This window comes from Phyllostomus hastatus, unplaced genomic scaffold, assembly GCF_019186645.2.
Source record: "Phyllostomus hastatus isolate PE091 unplaced genomic scaffold, TTU_PhHast_1.1 phas_scaffold_78, whole genome shotgun sequence".
In the NCBI taxonomy this organism is placed as follows: domain Eukaryota; kingdom Metazoa; phylum Chordata; class Mammalia; order Chiroptera; family Phyllostomidae; genus Phyllostomus; species Phyllostomus hastatus.
The window spans coordinates 67,230,985-67,247,891 of NW_025334041.1; the positions used below are offsets into that span (position 1 = coordinate 67,230,985).

At 37.0% G+C, this 16,907-nt stretch overlaps 1 protein-coding gene and 1 pseudogene across 6 annotated transcripts in view; one reads left to right on the forward strand and one right to left on the reverse strand.

Annotated features, from left to right (window-relative positions):
- TSGA10 (testis specific 10) overlaps positions 1–16,907 on the reverse strand; it is a 154,123-nt gene that overhangs the window by 38,505 nt on the left and 98,711 nt on the right. For all 6 annotated transcript variants that reach the window (XM_045826963.1, XM_045826966.1, XM_045826961.1 and 3 more), the window contains one exon: positions 3,274–3,483. In XM_045826963.1, the coding sequence (XP_045682919.1) occupies positions 3,274–3,483 (210 nt within the window). The remainder of the gene's footprint in view (positions 1–3,273; positions 3,484–16,907) is intronic.
- Positions 15,273–15,723, forward strand: LOC123812091 (annotated as a pseudogene).

Below are 16,907 nucleotides of genomic sequence, written 5' to 3' on the forward strand. Positions count from 1 at the left end.
CTGACACTGAGTAATAGAGAGCCAGACATGCCAAACATATAATCAGACAATCACTGCAGATTCATTTTCCATGAATAGAAATACTGTTCATTCTTATTAACTAGCAAATCTTCATAAGGCATAGCACAGAGCATAGAACCTCCATTGAAAGTAGCAATCAATCTCATTAATGTAATTTACAAGGACATTTGACCCATTCTATTGTTGTAAAATCTAAAAATAACAAATACACTCCTATGATTTCTTCTGGTCAAAGTGGAGGTGTAGGTAGATACACTTTGCCTCCTGGCACAATAAAAAGGACAACAAATTTAAAAACAAAAAATAACCAGAACTGCCAGAATATCAAACTGTACAGAAGTCCAACAACCAAGGAGTTAAAGAAAAAACATTCATCCAGACTGGTAGGAGGGGCAGAGACAGGCAGCTGCAGTGGAGAGGACTCCTGGCAAGGCAGCGTGTGGAAAACTGGGGTGGGCCAGGCAGCAGTTGGAGTAGGCAAGGTAGTGGCTGGCAGACCAGGTCCCACATTTGCGTGCGGATAAGCAGATAAACCAGGAGGAACAACGGGGAATGAGACAGACCACACCACCCAGGGTTCCGGTGCAGGGAAACAAAGCCCCAAAATCCTTGATGGAAAAAACCTGTGAAGGTTGCAGCAGTGGGTGGGACAAACCCCAGCCTCATGGGAGAGCCCACTGGAGAGACCAACAGGGTCCTAGAATGTACACAAGCCCACCCACCCAGGATTCAGCACCAGAAGGACCCAATTTGCTTGTGGGTAGCAGAGGAAGTGACTGAAAGCCAGCCCAGAGCTGAGCAAGTGGCATTGTTTCCTCTCAGACTACTCCCTCACAGACAGCACCACAACACAGTGAAGTGGGTTGACTCGCCCTAGCACATACCTAAGGCTCCACTCCTTACCATGTAACAGATACTCTGATACAAAAAAATGTGGCCCAAATGAAGGAACAGATCAAACCTCCAGAAAAAAAATACAACTAAGCAATGAAGAGACAGCCAACCTACTAGATGCAGAGTTCAAAATACTGGTAATCAGGATGTTCACAGAATTGGTTGAGTATGGTTGCAAAATAGAGGAAGAAGTGAAGGCTATACAAAGTGAAATAAAGGAAAATGTACAGGGAACCAACAGTGAAGGGAAGAAAACCAGGATTCAAATCAATGGTTTAGAGCAAAAGGAAGAAAGAAATATTCAACCAGAACAGAATGAAGAAACAAGAAAATGAGGAGAGGCTTAGGAACCTTCAGGACAACGTTAAGCATTCCAACATCTGAATCATAGGGGTGCCAGAAGGAGAAGAAGATGAGCAAGAAATGGAAAACTTATTTAAAAAAGTAATGAAGGAGAACTCCTCAATCTGGCAAAGGAAACAGACTTCTAGGAAGTCCAGAAAGCTCAGAGAATCCCAAAGAAGTTGGACCCAAGGAAGCACACACCAAGGCACATCATATTTACATTACCCAAGATCAAAAATAAGGACAGAATCTTAAAAGCAGCAAGAGAAAAGGAGAAAGTTACCTACAAAGGAGTTCCCATAAGGCTATCAGCTGATTTCTCAAAACAAACCTTACAGGGAAGAAGGGGCTGGAAAGAAGTATTTGAAGTCATAGAAGGCAGGGACCTACATCCAAGATTACTCTATCGAGCAAAGCTATCACTTAGAATGGAAGGGCAGATAAAGTGTTTGCCAGACAAAGTCATATTAAAGGAGTTCATCATCACCAAGCCCTTAATATCAAATGTTAAAGGAACTTCTTTTAAGAAAAAGAAGATCAAAACTATGAACTATATAATGACAACAAACTTGCAACTATCAACAACCAAACATAAAAAAAGAAAAAAAAACCCTAAGCAAACAACTAGAACAAGAACAGATTAACAGAAATGGAGATCACATGGAGGGTTAGCAATGGGGAGGGGGTGAGGGAGAATTGGGGAAGAGGTACAGGGAATAAGAAGCATAAATGGTAGGTACAAAACAGACAGGGGGAGGTTAAGAATAGTATGAGAAATTGAGAAACTGAAGAACTTATATGTACAACCCATGGATATGATTTAAGGTGGGGGAATGCTGGTGGGAGAGGGATACAGGGTGGAGGGGAATAAAAGGGAGAAAATAATGGGACAATGGTAATAGCATAATCAACAAAATATATTTTAAAAAACCCTCCTCTTTGAGAAAAAAAGAAAAAGTTAAGGACATATCATTTCAATTTTTACAGCAAGTATTGGTGCATGAGTTACTTTTAACATTAACATGTTCTTGCTGAAATAAAAAATAATTTAAGGAAGAGTCTAGCAATACTGGCATATATTCATTAATAAAATATTAATAGTGGATTCTTATAGAAACATGATTCTCAAATGCAACATATCCTCCTAATAAACAGTAGACTAACAAAACTAAAATTTCAATAGAATTTGATAACAAAAAGGTAAACATGACCAAAGTTTTTTGATACTTAAATTACACTATGCAACTTGTAAACGTGTCCTTTTAGGATCTTGGCTCCATCTATCTCTCCAGATGCATCTCCAGCCATTGCACCCACGCACATACACTGGCCATTGAAAATTACTTACTCTTCACTCAAGAATTCATTTTTACCTCCATACATTCCCTGTGTTATTGTTCCCACTGAATGAACTGGCCTCATCTCTTCTGTGCTTATTGAGAACTCCTTGTGAACTCCTCCCTGACACTCACAGACTGAATAGAACCTCCCTCTCTAAAACCTTGAGTATATCTTATTAGTAAAACATTCATCCTAAATTATTTGTATGTCAGTACCAAAAGGTCCTTGAAGGCAGGAGTCTGTCCCTTTTGAACATTATATTCACAGTGGCAAGCACAATGTCAGGAACATGGCAAATGTAATCAACTAAATTACAGTTTAAAAGAACCTAATTGGTAAATAAATTTAGCTTAAAAGAATGTCATCAAAGTTATAATTTAGCTGGATAAAGCTCAACCCGTGGCTCTTTGCTGATTGGTATGTAAATGTGTTTTATCATTCTTCTGGCCAAAGTAAATATAAATTAAATACTCAAAGGAAGATTTCTGTTATGTACTTGAATTGCTGGAACTCAGCTGTCAAATTAATCTCTCGGACTTAAAAAACAAAACTAAAGGTGAAAGACAGGGCTTGATGTAATATTTTATTTAAAAAAAGAAACTGTCTTTCTAAACCTGTAGAAATGTTATAGTAATAGAAATATTAAAAAACATTTTAAAATGCATTACATACCATTTCAATTTCTTGATCTTTAGCAACCAGCTGTCGATTAAGAAGTTCTTTGCTTGAATCAAGTTTTATACAGAGTTCCCTTGTGGAAGACAAGTCTGCAAGGGCAGACACTTTTTCAAACTGAACCTTCTGAAGCTCCTCTTCCATCTTTACAAGAGATTTATGTAAGGTAGAAATCTGGGACTTGTAAGACCTTTCTGCATTTAAGTGCTGCAAAAACAAAATTGTATTTATTAACTTGGAAAGAAACTATGACATGGAACATAAAATGAGTAAAATCTTTTAACAAATGTACACTTACATTATAAGGAACTTTAGATGATATAGGTGGTAATACATGTACAAAACTCAGGGAAACATAAATTTGGGTTTCAAATTTCTATATATAAAATCCATGAGTAAGGTGGTCAAATGGTCATATTTGGAAAACAACTTTTCCCACTGAAAACTCTCAGCTCCAAAGCCAGTTGAGATATACATGTTTGGTCTATATTTGTCTATATTTTTCACAGTTACAATTACTCTACAGTATAAATATTATCATTTGTCTTTAACAAAGTGACAAATAAAACATAAGCCACTATTTCCCCCCACAATACCCATTTTCCAATTCTCGAAAGGCATGTTGACATTGACCATAACATTGTAAAATGAGGACACATGACTCTCAAGCACTTACTAATACCCAAAGGGGAAATACTATAGGCAAGTATAAACTAATACATCTACTTTCTGAGTAATAAGAGTATGTTTTAAAAATGGTGAGATTCCAGTTATATAAATGCTTTCAAACCTTCAATATAATTACACCTTTGTTTTCCAGAAACAAAAAATGTCTCATGTAAGTACACTGCCACCTACAGAGAAGTATTTGCTATTATGTGAAGATAACAGAACTGAGAGGCAAGTAAAGACATCTTCTGCTTTTCAACTTTTACAAAGCACAGAAAAAAATTGCTCCTGGAATAAATTATTTGGCCACAATTCACTCTTAACTTTCTCCTTCCCTTCCTTCCTCACTCCATTTCTCACTCATTCTTTAAATAATCTTTTATCTATACATTTACCCACCTACCCATCTATCCATCCATTCCATAATTATTGACTATATTCTATGTTGCAGCCAATGTACCTAGATGCACATCCAATGGTATAGAAAGTAGTCTCTGCTCTCACAAAACTTTCAACTATGGGGGAGTCATACATCAATCAAATAATCATACAGATGAATATATTAATACATATTAAGTAAATACTTCCAGAGGGAAAAAAGTATATAAAAAAGGAAAGTGACCTAAACTGAGAGTTAGGGAAGTCATAAAGATTTTCTTGAGGAAATGACAGTTGAGCTGAATGAGATTTGAAAGGTGAATAGATACATACAGTGTATATTGGGGAGAGCATCCTTTCAAGTGAGGAATACTAAGTGCAAAGCTTTAGAGGGGGTGTGTCAGGGGAGGGAAAATGACAATATCTAAGAAGAGAAAGAAGGCTAGTGTGGATGGAGTTCATATCACAGTGAAGAGTGATAGGGGCTGTAATTGAAAAGGTATACAGATCCATCCAAGCTGTCACAAAGGATAGGAGCTCCTTCTTTACTTCTGCTGCATAGTATTCCATTGTATAAATGTACCACTGTTTTTTAATCCACTCATTTACTGACGGACAATTAGATTGCTTCTAGCACTTCGCTATTGTAAATTGTGCAGCTATGAACATTGGGGTACATAGGTTCTTTTGAACTGGTGTTTCAGAATTCTTAGGAGAGCATTATACTAAGTGAAATTAGTCAGGCAGTGAAAGACAAATACCATGTGATTGCACCTATAAGTGGATCCTAATCAACAAGACAAACAAGTAAGCAAAATACAACCAGAGACATTGAAATAAAGAACAAACTGACAGTAACCATGGGGGGGGAGGGATAATGGGGGATAATACGGGTAGGGCCATCAACGAACACGTATAAAGGACACATGGACAAAGCCAAATGAGTAGGTTCGAGGGTGGGAGGCAGGGATGGGTGGGGTGAAAATGGGGACAACTGTACTTGAACAACAATTAAAAAAAGAAAAATATACAAATATTTTTATTATTAAAAAAAAAAAAAAGAAAAATTCTCACATGGCAAAAACAAAGAGAAAACAAAGCCAGAGCAGGAAGCAAATGAACATGCCTAAAACTAAAAGTTAGGGTAGAAAGAGCCACTAACAGTGAACAGCTTATGTTTCTTTTTTTTTCCCCAACACTCCCCACCACCCCAGTCCTCCTCATCTCCTTCCCCTGTTTCCACCCCCCTTGTTATTGTCCATATATCTTTTATAATTGTTCCTGTAAACCCTTCACCCTTTCCCCCCATTACCCTCTCCCCTCTCCCCTCTGGTCACTGTCAGCCTGTTCTCAATTTCAATGTCTTTGATTATATTTTGCTTGCTGTTAATTTTGTTAATTAGGTTCCTGTTAAAGGTGAGATCATGTGGTATTTGTCTTTCACTGCCTGGCTTATTTCATAATGCTTATTAGCATAATGCTGTCCAGTTTCCTCGATGCCTTCACAAAGGGTAGGAGCTCCTTCTTTCTTTCTGCTGCAGAGAATTCCATTGTGCAAATATACCATAGTTTTTTGATCCATTCATTTACTGATGGGCACTCAGGTTGCTTCCAGCACTTGGCAATTGTAAATTGTGCTGCTAAGTCTATGGCCATAACACCCTGAATGTGACAAATCTTGTCTGATCTCAAGCTAAGCAGGGTCGGGCCTGGTTATGGGAGACTTATGTTTCAATAAGTGTAGCAAGCAAGAAGTCTATTCAATAAGTCTATTCAAGCAAGATAGGAGATAAGAATTTAGGATTAATGGAGAGTTAGAACTGAGACCTCTATATTTTGGGACTCGAGAGAAGGCTCCAGGGAGGAAACAAATTTACTCAACCTCACAGAGATACAAACAAAAATTTATCTTGACCTAGTCTCTGGATAGGGAAAAACATGTCTTCTGTAAGAAACTGAAAGCTTAGGTCTGACTGGACTCAATTTTGAGGTCAGATTTTACATTACCCATCTTAAATTCTAAACATAAAGTCTGTCCCTTTGTACAAGCTCACCCATCTCCATGGTCAGGAAAGATTCTGTAGCAGAAAAAAGTCCTTTTCATGAGGAACTTACAGTCAACAGAGGAGAAAACAAGCCATCATAAGTGAGAGTCAGAGTAACATAACACACAGCATGATCAAACTTCTAGAAGTTCGAATTATTGAACAAAGTATTTTAGGAGGCATGGAAAATATGCTTAAAAGTTTAAAGACATTAAAGAAAAATTGAAAGGAATACATATATGAAAAATAATCAAACAGGACTTCTAGAAAGAAAGAAAAAGTAGTCACAAAAATGAAAAATTAATGAATGCATCAAAGAACAAACCAGTACAGCTTAAGAGGGAAGAATGAACTAGAAGACAGATCACAGCACAGAGAGATAAACATGAAAACTATGATCAAAAATAGTAATAAACATTTGGGCTAGAAGATGCAAAAAGCATAATATAAAAGTTAAAGGAGACAGTAGAGTAAATTTGGAGGCAGTAAGAGTCAAAGAAATAACATCTGAGAATTTTCCAGACCAATAAAAGGCATGGTTACTCTGACTGAAAAAGTACAACAAAACCAAAACCTCACCACCCAAAAAATAAATCCATACCTAGACATATAATAGTGAGACTACACACAAAGAGAGAATACCTTAAAAGGAACCAATGACAATAGACAGACTTACAAAGAATGACAATTACAATGAGAACACACTTCTCAACAACAAAAAAAGACAATTATTTTAACATTATCAAGGAAAATAAACTCTCAACCTGGAATTCTGTAATCAGCTAAACTAATATACAAGAGTGAGGGTAAAATAAAGCCATTTTCAGATAAATATTGAAGAAATAAACTCACAGATCAAAGAAAGTTTGAAAAAAGGGTAATGAATTTAAAAGGAAGAAACAGAATGTAAAAAGCAATGATGAATTCTGTAAAAATGTGGGTAGATACAAATAAGTATTGACTTAAAAAATAAGAAACATAGCAATGATTTATTTTTAAAACATTTAAAACAACAGGGTAAAAGTAAAATAGCTATAACAATATCATAAGATTGGTATATGAGTGTGCATGAGAAAGAGAATAAAAGAGTACACATGCACTAGTATGTAGGGTATTGTACTCAATTTTCAAATATTCCCAGAACCACACACTATTTGGAAGGAGGGTTGAAGATACTAAAAATAGACTTTGTTAAATATGTATATTTCAATTTTAACTGCTGAAAGATTAGATTGAGAATGTATAACTTCCAAACCAATGAGCAGTGGGGGTAGAATGTGTATAAAGAAAACAAGCACATACAAGACAGATAAAAGAAACAAAAGAATCATGACAAGCAGAAAGTAAAAGATAAATCAGTAATAGTAAACCTAAATGTGCCAGTAATTCAAACCAATACAAAGAGATTAATCTTTTTTTTATGGTTGTTCAAGTACAAGTATCTCTATTTTCACCCCACCATGCCCCCATGCCCCATCCATCCTCACCTCCCACCCTCGAAACCTTCCCCCTTTGGCTTTGTCCATGTGTCCCTTGTACATGTTCCTTGATGGCCCTTCCCTATTATCCCCTATTATCCCTCTCCCCCCTCCTCTATGGTTACTGTCAGTTTGTTCTTTATTTCAATGTCTCTGGTTGTATTTTGCCTGTTTGTTTGTCTTGTTGATTAGAATCCACTTATATGGTATTTGTCTTTCACCATCTGGTTTATTTCATTTAGCATAATGCTCTCCAGTTCTATCCATGCTGTCTCAAAGGGTTGAAGATACTCAGCAACACTAGCCATTAGAGAGATGCAAATTAAAAGCACAATGAGATACCACTTCACACCAGTCGGAACGGCCATCATAAACAAATCAACAAATAAGTGTTGGAGAAGCTGTAAAGAAAAGGAAACCCTAGTACATTGTTGGTGGGAATGCAGACTGGTGCAGCCACTATGGAAAACAGTATGAAATTTCCTGAGAAAACCAAAAATGGAACTGCCTTTTGACCCAGTAAGCTGGAATTATACCCTAAGGATCCTGAAACACCAATTCAAAAGAACCTATGCATCCCAATGTTCACAGGAGCACAATTTACAATAGCCAAGTGCTGGAAACAGCCTAATTGCCCATCAGTAAATGAGTGGATCAAAAAACTGTGGTACATTTACATAATGGAATGCTACAGAGCAGAATGAAAAAAGGAGCTCCTGCCCTTCACAAATAGATTAATCTTATTGATTAACAGAAATATATTCTCAGATTGAATTTTTTAAAAATCAAGCTATATTATTTTTATTAGAGACAAATAGTTGAAAGGAGTTTTAAAAAAGATATATAGTACTTCTGTTTCCAGCGACAATAGGGCTAACTGGGGCTGAATTTATCCTTTTACTGTTAAAAACTAGAAAACTAGGAAAGGAAAAAGAGGAGTTGGGAGGGGGAGAAGAAGGAGGGAGATGGTGGGGGAAGGGAAGAAGGAAGAAGCGGGTTGGAAGAAGGAAGGGAGGGAGAGAGGGAGAGAGAATTGCTTTTAGTCATTGGACAACAGGCAGCAAGAGAAAAAAAAAAAAAACAAGGTGAGCTCTATAATCATCCCAGCTTTCTGTATGGAGACTTTCCAGCCTCTAGTTCAGGAAAGGACCTTCAATGAGAGCATAGTTGTTTTGAGGAATTGAGGAGACAGAAATAAGCATCTGAAATATGTCAGGTAGAGTTCCAAAACAAAGGATCTACATTAAAAGGATATCTAGAAATTTGTCTAGAAATCTCCCTGAGACTGTTTTGAATACTGAGCCATGAATACACAGAGAGAAACTCCAGAAGCCTGAGAAAAAACAATCGGAGAGCTCTAAAGTAAACAATCCCACAGCTGATATACTGTTGGGTAAATATCAATGCTTCAAACCTGTCAAAGTAAAGAGTTGTTAATGAATAATCTGGGCTGGGTATTTAATAGAGAAGTCTACCACACATCTTAATGGTAGGGCTAAACTAGCCCTACAGAAAAGGCTTCTTTATATTTGCCCTATTAACAAATTGACAGGAACCAGGGGGGAGGGGGGAGAGGGTAATGGCGGGGGAGGGGAAGGGTTGTCAAGGAACATATATAAGGGACACATGGACAAAGCCAAAGAGGGTTAGGATCAAGGGTGGGAGGTGGGGATAGATGGGATGGGGGGTGGGGGGGGCACAAATTGAGACAACTGTACTTGAACAACAATAAAAAAAAATAAATAAATACTAAATTTTGTTAGATTGAATATTGGTGTAAGACATACATAGATCCATGTCTTAATCTACTATTTTGTAAAATTGGAGTTGAAATATTAAGCAAATTGTTTTCCATGTAAAAAACTTGTAAGTGGTGTGATTTTACCTTGTGAAGAAAATAAAAGTTTCACACCCCACCCCCTAAAAAAAGTTTACAACCAACCTTGAAAGTATCAGTTGATCTGCAAATAATTTAACAGCCTGTCAGAACAAATCTAATACTCTTTTTCAAAAGGCAACAAAATCTAATGTTCAACAAAGTAAAATTCACAATATCTAGCATCCAATTAAAAAAAATAGCAGACATGTAAAGATGGATGAAAATGTGACCCGCAAACAGGATAAAAATCAATTGATGTAAACAGATGCAAAAATGACAAAAGATGATGGTATAAACAGACAAAGGCTTTAAAATAGCTATTACTCAGACAAGAAGGAATAACAAGGTCTGAATTACCCTGTTGCCACAAACAAGCAGAAAAAAATGGACAACATATAGGAGAGAAAACCTGTTTTCAGACTTTGGACACCAGGTAGCACAGAACTATGGTCTCTGATGGAATGAAAACAAGGTGAGCCCCATGGTTGCCAGAGCATCTTATTAAAAGTAAATTTAGGACCATAAAGTAGGGAAAAGAACCAAAACACAGTCCAGTGATCTCAATGAGTTCAAAATAAAGATCAGAGTTAATGGAAGCTGAGGTAGCTAGACTTCATGAAGTACAGCACCAGAGAGAACAGTGCTATACAGAGGAGTTCCAGAAATCTGTACATGCACAGGTGAACCTCCACAAGGCCAGGCAAAGACCAAATTTCTAGGAAAGAACAATTACCAGGAAAATTGTGAGCCAAACTATTCCCACATCTCATAGAAGGTCAGGATCATTCAGATATTAACAGCGAAGGCACTTTGACACTTCACTGAGTATACAACACATTCAACAGAGACACAAAGAGAGTCACACCTTAGTAGGGGGGATAAATTAGCTCTAAAATCAAGACCATTCTAGAGCCATCCTAAACAGCTTATAAACAATCATCAGGAACATAATGTGAATGTCGAGTTACTTAACAGTTTCACAGAAAAAAACCAACACTGTTAAAATCCAGCTTTCAACAATGTAAAATTAACAATGTCCACAATAAAATTAGAATTTAGTAAGGAAACCCAGAAAAAGGAAAGTGAGGTCCATAATCAACGGAAAAGTAGGTCAATAGACACAGAAACAAATGTGGGAGAAATGATGAAATTAGCAAACAAGGACATTAAGATAGCTATTATAAATGCACTCAATATGCCCAAGGATTTAAAGGCAAAATAAAAATAAAGAGAAGTGAAAGACAGTCAAAAGAACCAAATCAAATTTTTGGAGATAAAAATATAATCTATGAAATTTAAATTCCACTAAATGAATTAACAGCAGATTAGAAATATCAAAAGAAATGATCAGTAGATTTGAAAACACAAAAATAGCAACTATATAAATTAAGCAAAAAGAGAAAAAGCCTGGGAAAAATGTCCAGAGGCTTAATGGTCTATGGAACAATATCAAATAATCTAACATACTTGGAATTGAAATTCTAGAAGGAGAAGAGTGGGGGAGAAACAAAAAAATATTTAAAGAAATAATGATTAAGCATTTTCTGGATTTGATGGAATTTATATTTTCAAGGAATCCTGAGCATTATAAACACAAGAATAACAACACCAATTAAAACTGAGCCAAGTCCAATTGCTGGAAACCAGTGATAAAGAGGAAAATCTTGAAAAGCAACCAAAGTAAAATAAGGAATATTATATTTAGAGAAAGAAAGATAAGCTTGACCTTAGATTTTTCTGCAGAAACTACATATCCAGAATACAATGAAACAATATGGCTAAAATGTTAACTTAGAATTTTATATATAGCAAAAATGTTGTTTAGAACTGAAGGTGAAATACTTTCTAAAACAAAATCTCTCCTGAGAAACTCCAAATAAACACCCCACAAAAAAACAACTGCACAAGTAGAAAAACTGTAAATGTCTAAAGAAAATTCTTATAGGAAAAAGATAATGGTAATAGATAAAAACTTGGATCCAATCAAAGGAATGAAGAAAAGTAAAATAGTAAATATATGGGTGACTAAAAAAGTTTTTCATTCACCTTGTATTTTAATTTCTTTAGTCATTTACAGTAAAAATAATAATGCACCATGGGCTTTATGACATACGTAGAAGTAAAATGTAAGAACAGTAAAATAAAGGTGGAGAGAGTAGATGAAAGTGTACTATGAAGTAATTATTATTTGAAGTAGATTGTGACAATTAAAAGATGCATGGTTTAAAGACACCACAAAGAAAGAAAACTTCAGGCCAATATCTCTGATGAACATAGACATTAAAATCCTCAACAAAATATTGGTAAGCTGCATCCAAAAATACATTAAAAAGATCATACACCGTGACCAAGTGGATTCATCCCAGGGATGCAAGGATGGTACAATATTCGCAAATCAATAAATGTAGTACATCACATAAACAAAAGCAAAGACATAAATCACATGATAATATCAATAGATGTGGAAAAAGCATTTGATAAGGTATAGCACCCATTTATGATAAAAACACTCAGCAAAGTGGGAATAGAGGGAGCATTCCTCAACATAATAAAGGCAATATGAGACCTACAGCCAACATCATACTCAATGGGAAAAAACTAAAAACTTTTCTGCTAAGATCAGGAACAAGACAAGGTTGTCCATGTTCACCACTTCTGTTGAACAAAGTATTAGAAACTGTAGTCACAGCAATCAGACAAGAAAAGGAAATAAAAGGCATCCAAATTTGAAAGAAGGAAGCAAAATTGTCATTGTTTGCAGATAGATGACATGCTAGTGTACATAGAAAATCCTATAGACTCCACCAAAAAACTGCTCGACCTAATACATGAATTTGGCAAAAGAGTGGGATACAAAGTCAATATCCATAAATTAAAGGCATTTTTGTTTACCAACAATGAAACAGCAGAAGCAGAAACCAAGAAAAAATCCCTTTTGATATAGCAACAAGAAAAATAAAATACCTAGGAATGAACCTAACCAAGAAGGTAAAAGTCCTATACTCAGAAAACTACACAACACTGAAGAAAGAAGTCAAGGAAGACACAAAGAAGTGGAAATATATACTGTGTTCATGGATTGGAAGAATTAACATCATCAAAATGTCTATACTACCCAAAGCAATTTACAGATTCAATGCAATACCTATTAAAGTACCAATGGTATATTTCACAGACATAGAACAAACACTTCAAAAATTTATATGGAACCATAAATGACCCCAAATAGCTGCTGCAATTTTGAGAAAGAAGAGCAAAGTAGGAGGGATCACAATACCTGATACCAAACTGTATTACAAGCCCATGGTAATCAAAACAGTCTAGTACTGGCATAAAAACAGGCACATAGACCAATGGAACAGAACAGAGAGACCAGAAATAAACCCAAGTCTGTACAGTCAGTTAATATTTGACAAAAGGGGCAGCAACATAAAATGGAGTAAAAATAGCCTCTTCAACAAATGGTTTTGGGAGAGCTGGATAGCTACATGCAAACAAATGAAACTCAAGCACCATCTTACATCATACACAAAGATAAATTCAAGGTGGATAAAAGATTTAAATATAAACTGTGATACCATTAAAGTCTTAGAGGAGAACATAGGCAGGAAAATCTCAGATATTTCACGCAGCAACATTTTTACTGATATGTCCCCTAGAGCAGGGGACATAAAAGAAAGAATAAACAAATGGGATCTCGTCAAAATAAAAAGCTTCTGCATAGCTAAAGAAAACAGTATTAAAATAAAAAGAGAACCAACTACATAGGAAAACATTTACCAATGATACCTCAGACAAGGGTTTAATCACCAAAATATATAAAGAACTCACACAACTCCACTCTAAGAAGACAAACAACTCTATTAAAAAATGGGCAAAGGACTTGAACAGACACTTCTCCAAGGAGGACATACAGAGGATCCAGGGACACATGAAAAAATGCTCAGTATCACTAGCTATCAGAGAGATGCAAATTAAAGCCACAATGAGATATCACTTCACACTGGTCAGAATGGCCATCACAAACAAAGCAATAAACAACAAGTGTTGGAGAGGTGGTGGAGAAAAGGGAACCCTAGTGCACTGTTGGTGGGATTGCAGACTGGTACAACCACTGTGGAAAACAGTATGGAATTTTCTAAGAAAACTAAAAATGGATCTGCCTTTTGGACCAGCAATTGCACTGCTAGGATTAGATCCTAAGAACCCTGAAACACCAATCCAAAAGAACCTATGCACCCCAATGTTCATAGAAGCACAATTTACAATAGCCAAGTGTTGGAAGCAACCTAGGTGCCCATCAGTAAATGAATGGATCAAAAAACTATGGTACATTTAGACAATGGAATTCTATGCAGCAGAAAGAAAGAAGGAGCTCCTACCCTTTGTGACAGCATGGATGAAACTGGAAAGCATTATGCTAAGTGGTGAAAGACAAATACCATATGATCTCACCTTTTTAACAGGAACCTAAACAACAAAACAAACAAACAAGCAAAATATAACCAAAGACACTGAAATAGAGAACAAGCTGACAGTAACCAGAGGGGACAGGGGAGGGAATTTCAAGGGAAAAGGGGAAGGGTCTGCAGGACAAGTATAAAGGACACATGGACAAAAACAAGAGGGGGTGGAAACAGGAGGGAGGTGGGGAGGGCTGGGAGGATGGGCTGGGATGGGAGTAAAAGGCAGAAAACTGTACTTGAACAATTAAAATGAAAATAAAAATAAAAAAAATTTTAAAAGATGCATGCTTTATACTCTAATCAGGAAAAATGTATACGTTATAAAGCCATAATAGAGATAGAATGGAATATTAAAATTTCTCAATATAAACAAAGACAGGAGAAGTTAAATATAGCACTATCACATGATGCAGCAATTCTACTTCTGGGAATATATCCAAAGGAAATAAAAACAAACTCAGAAAGATATCTGCACACCAATGTTTATAGCAGCATTACATACAGTAGCCAACAAATGGAAACAATCTAAGAGACTATCAAAAGATGAATGGATAAAAAAGAAGTGGTACATATACACAATGGAATATTATTTAGCCATTAAAAATGAGGGAATCCACCCTGGCTGGTGTGGCTCAGTGGACTGAGTGCCAGCCTGAGAACCAAAGTGTTGCTGGTTGAATTCCCAATCGGGACACATGCCTGGGTTGCAGGCCAGGTCCCCAGTATGGGGAGCGCAAGGAGCAACCAAAGATTGATGTTTCTCCCCGCCTCTTTCTCCCTCCCTTGCCCTATCTCTAAAAATAAATAAATGAAATATTTTTAAATAATGAGGGAATCTTATCATTTCCCACAACATGGATGAACTATGAAGGTACTATCCTAAATGAAATAAGTCAGAGAAAAACAAATACTATATGACTTCACTTATATGTGGAATCTACAAACAAATTAAAAAAAAAAACTCACAGAAAAAGAGAACAGAGGCAAGAGGTGGGAAGAGGGGGAAGGTGGTGCAAAGGTACAAACTTCCAGGTATAACAGAAATAAAAATTACTCTTTTTGCTCTCTGTCCCTCACCATCATGAGTTGCATGGACGCTCCCAGGAGGGGTCTGTCCTAGTCATCTCTGTCCTACCACTGCAGCATCCCCACCTGGCTGAAACTGATATCTGACAACATAAAGGCACAGATCTACAAACTTGCCAACAAGGGCCTGACAACCACACAAATCAGTGTGATCCTCAGAGACTCACATATTGTTGCACAAGTATGTTTTGTGACAGGCAATAAAATCTTGACCATGCTTAATTTCAAAGCATTTGCACCTGATCTTCCTGAGGATCCCTACCATTTAATTAAGAAAGCTATTGCTGTTTGAAAACACCTTGAGAGGACCAGAAAGGATAAGGATGCTAAATTCTGTCTGATTTTGATCAAGAGCTGTATTTACCAAACAAATCCTGCCTCTCAATTGGAAATATGAGACATCCACATCCAAATTTCTGTACTCAAGCAATAAAACCATCATTTAACTAGAAAAAAAAAGAAAAAGAACTAATGGCCAAGAAGGAGGCATAGGTAGATACACTGCCTCCTTGCACAACCAAAAGAAGGACAACAAATTTAAAAAGGACACACAACTGGAACTGCCAGAAAAATAAAACTGTATGGATCTCCAACAACCAAGGAGTTGAAGAAGAAACATTCATCCACAGCAGTAGCAGGGGCCATGAGGACTCACACTAAGGCAGTGCCCGGAGGACTGAGGAGGGTGGTGCCTGGTGGACTAGGCTGTCCCACATTTGCATGCGGATAAACTGAGAAAACTAACTATGGATCAAGACAGACTGGGCAACGAAAGGTTCCAGCATGGAGAAATAAAGCCTCAAAACCTCTGACTGAAAAGACCTGTGTGAGTTGCAGTGGCAGGAGATATTCTCAGACTCACAGGAGAGTTAATTGAAGAGACCCACAGGGTCCTAGAATGTACACAAACTCACCCACCCACCCAGGAATAAGCACCAGAAGGGCCCAATTTGCTTGTAGGCAGCAGAGAAAGTGACTGATAGCCGGCCAAGAGCTAAGCAAGTGACACTTTTCCCTCTAGGACCCCTCCCCCACATACAGCACCACAACAGCATAATCAAGGTGGGTTGCCCCGCCCTGGCAAATACTTAAGACGCCACCCCTCACTACTTAACACACTCACCCAGAACCACCCCCCCCAAAAAATGGTCCAAATGAAAGAACAGATCCAAGCTCTAGAAAAAAAATACAACTAAGCAATGAAGAGATAGCCAACCTATCAGATGCACAGTTCAAAACATTGGTAATCAGGATGCTCACAGAATTGGTTGAGTGTGGTGGCAAAATAGAGGAAAAAGAGAAGGCCATGAAAAGTGAAATAAAGGAAAATGCACAGGGAACCAATGAAGGGAAGGAAACTGGGACTCAAATCAACAGTTTAGAGTAGAAGGAAGAAATAAACATTCAACCAGAAAAGGATGAAGAAACAAGAAGTCAAAAAAATGAGGAGGCTTAGGAACCTCTGGGACAACTTTAAACATTCCAACATCTGAATCACAGGGGTGCCAGAAGGAGAAGAGGAAGAGCAAGAAATGGAAAACTTATTTGAAAACATAATGAAGGAGAACTTCCCCAATCTGGCAAAGGAAATAGACTTCTAGAAAGTCCAGGAAGCTCAGAGAGTCCCAAA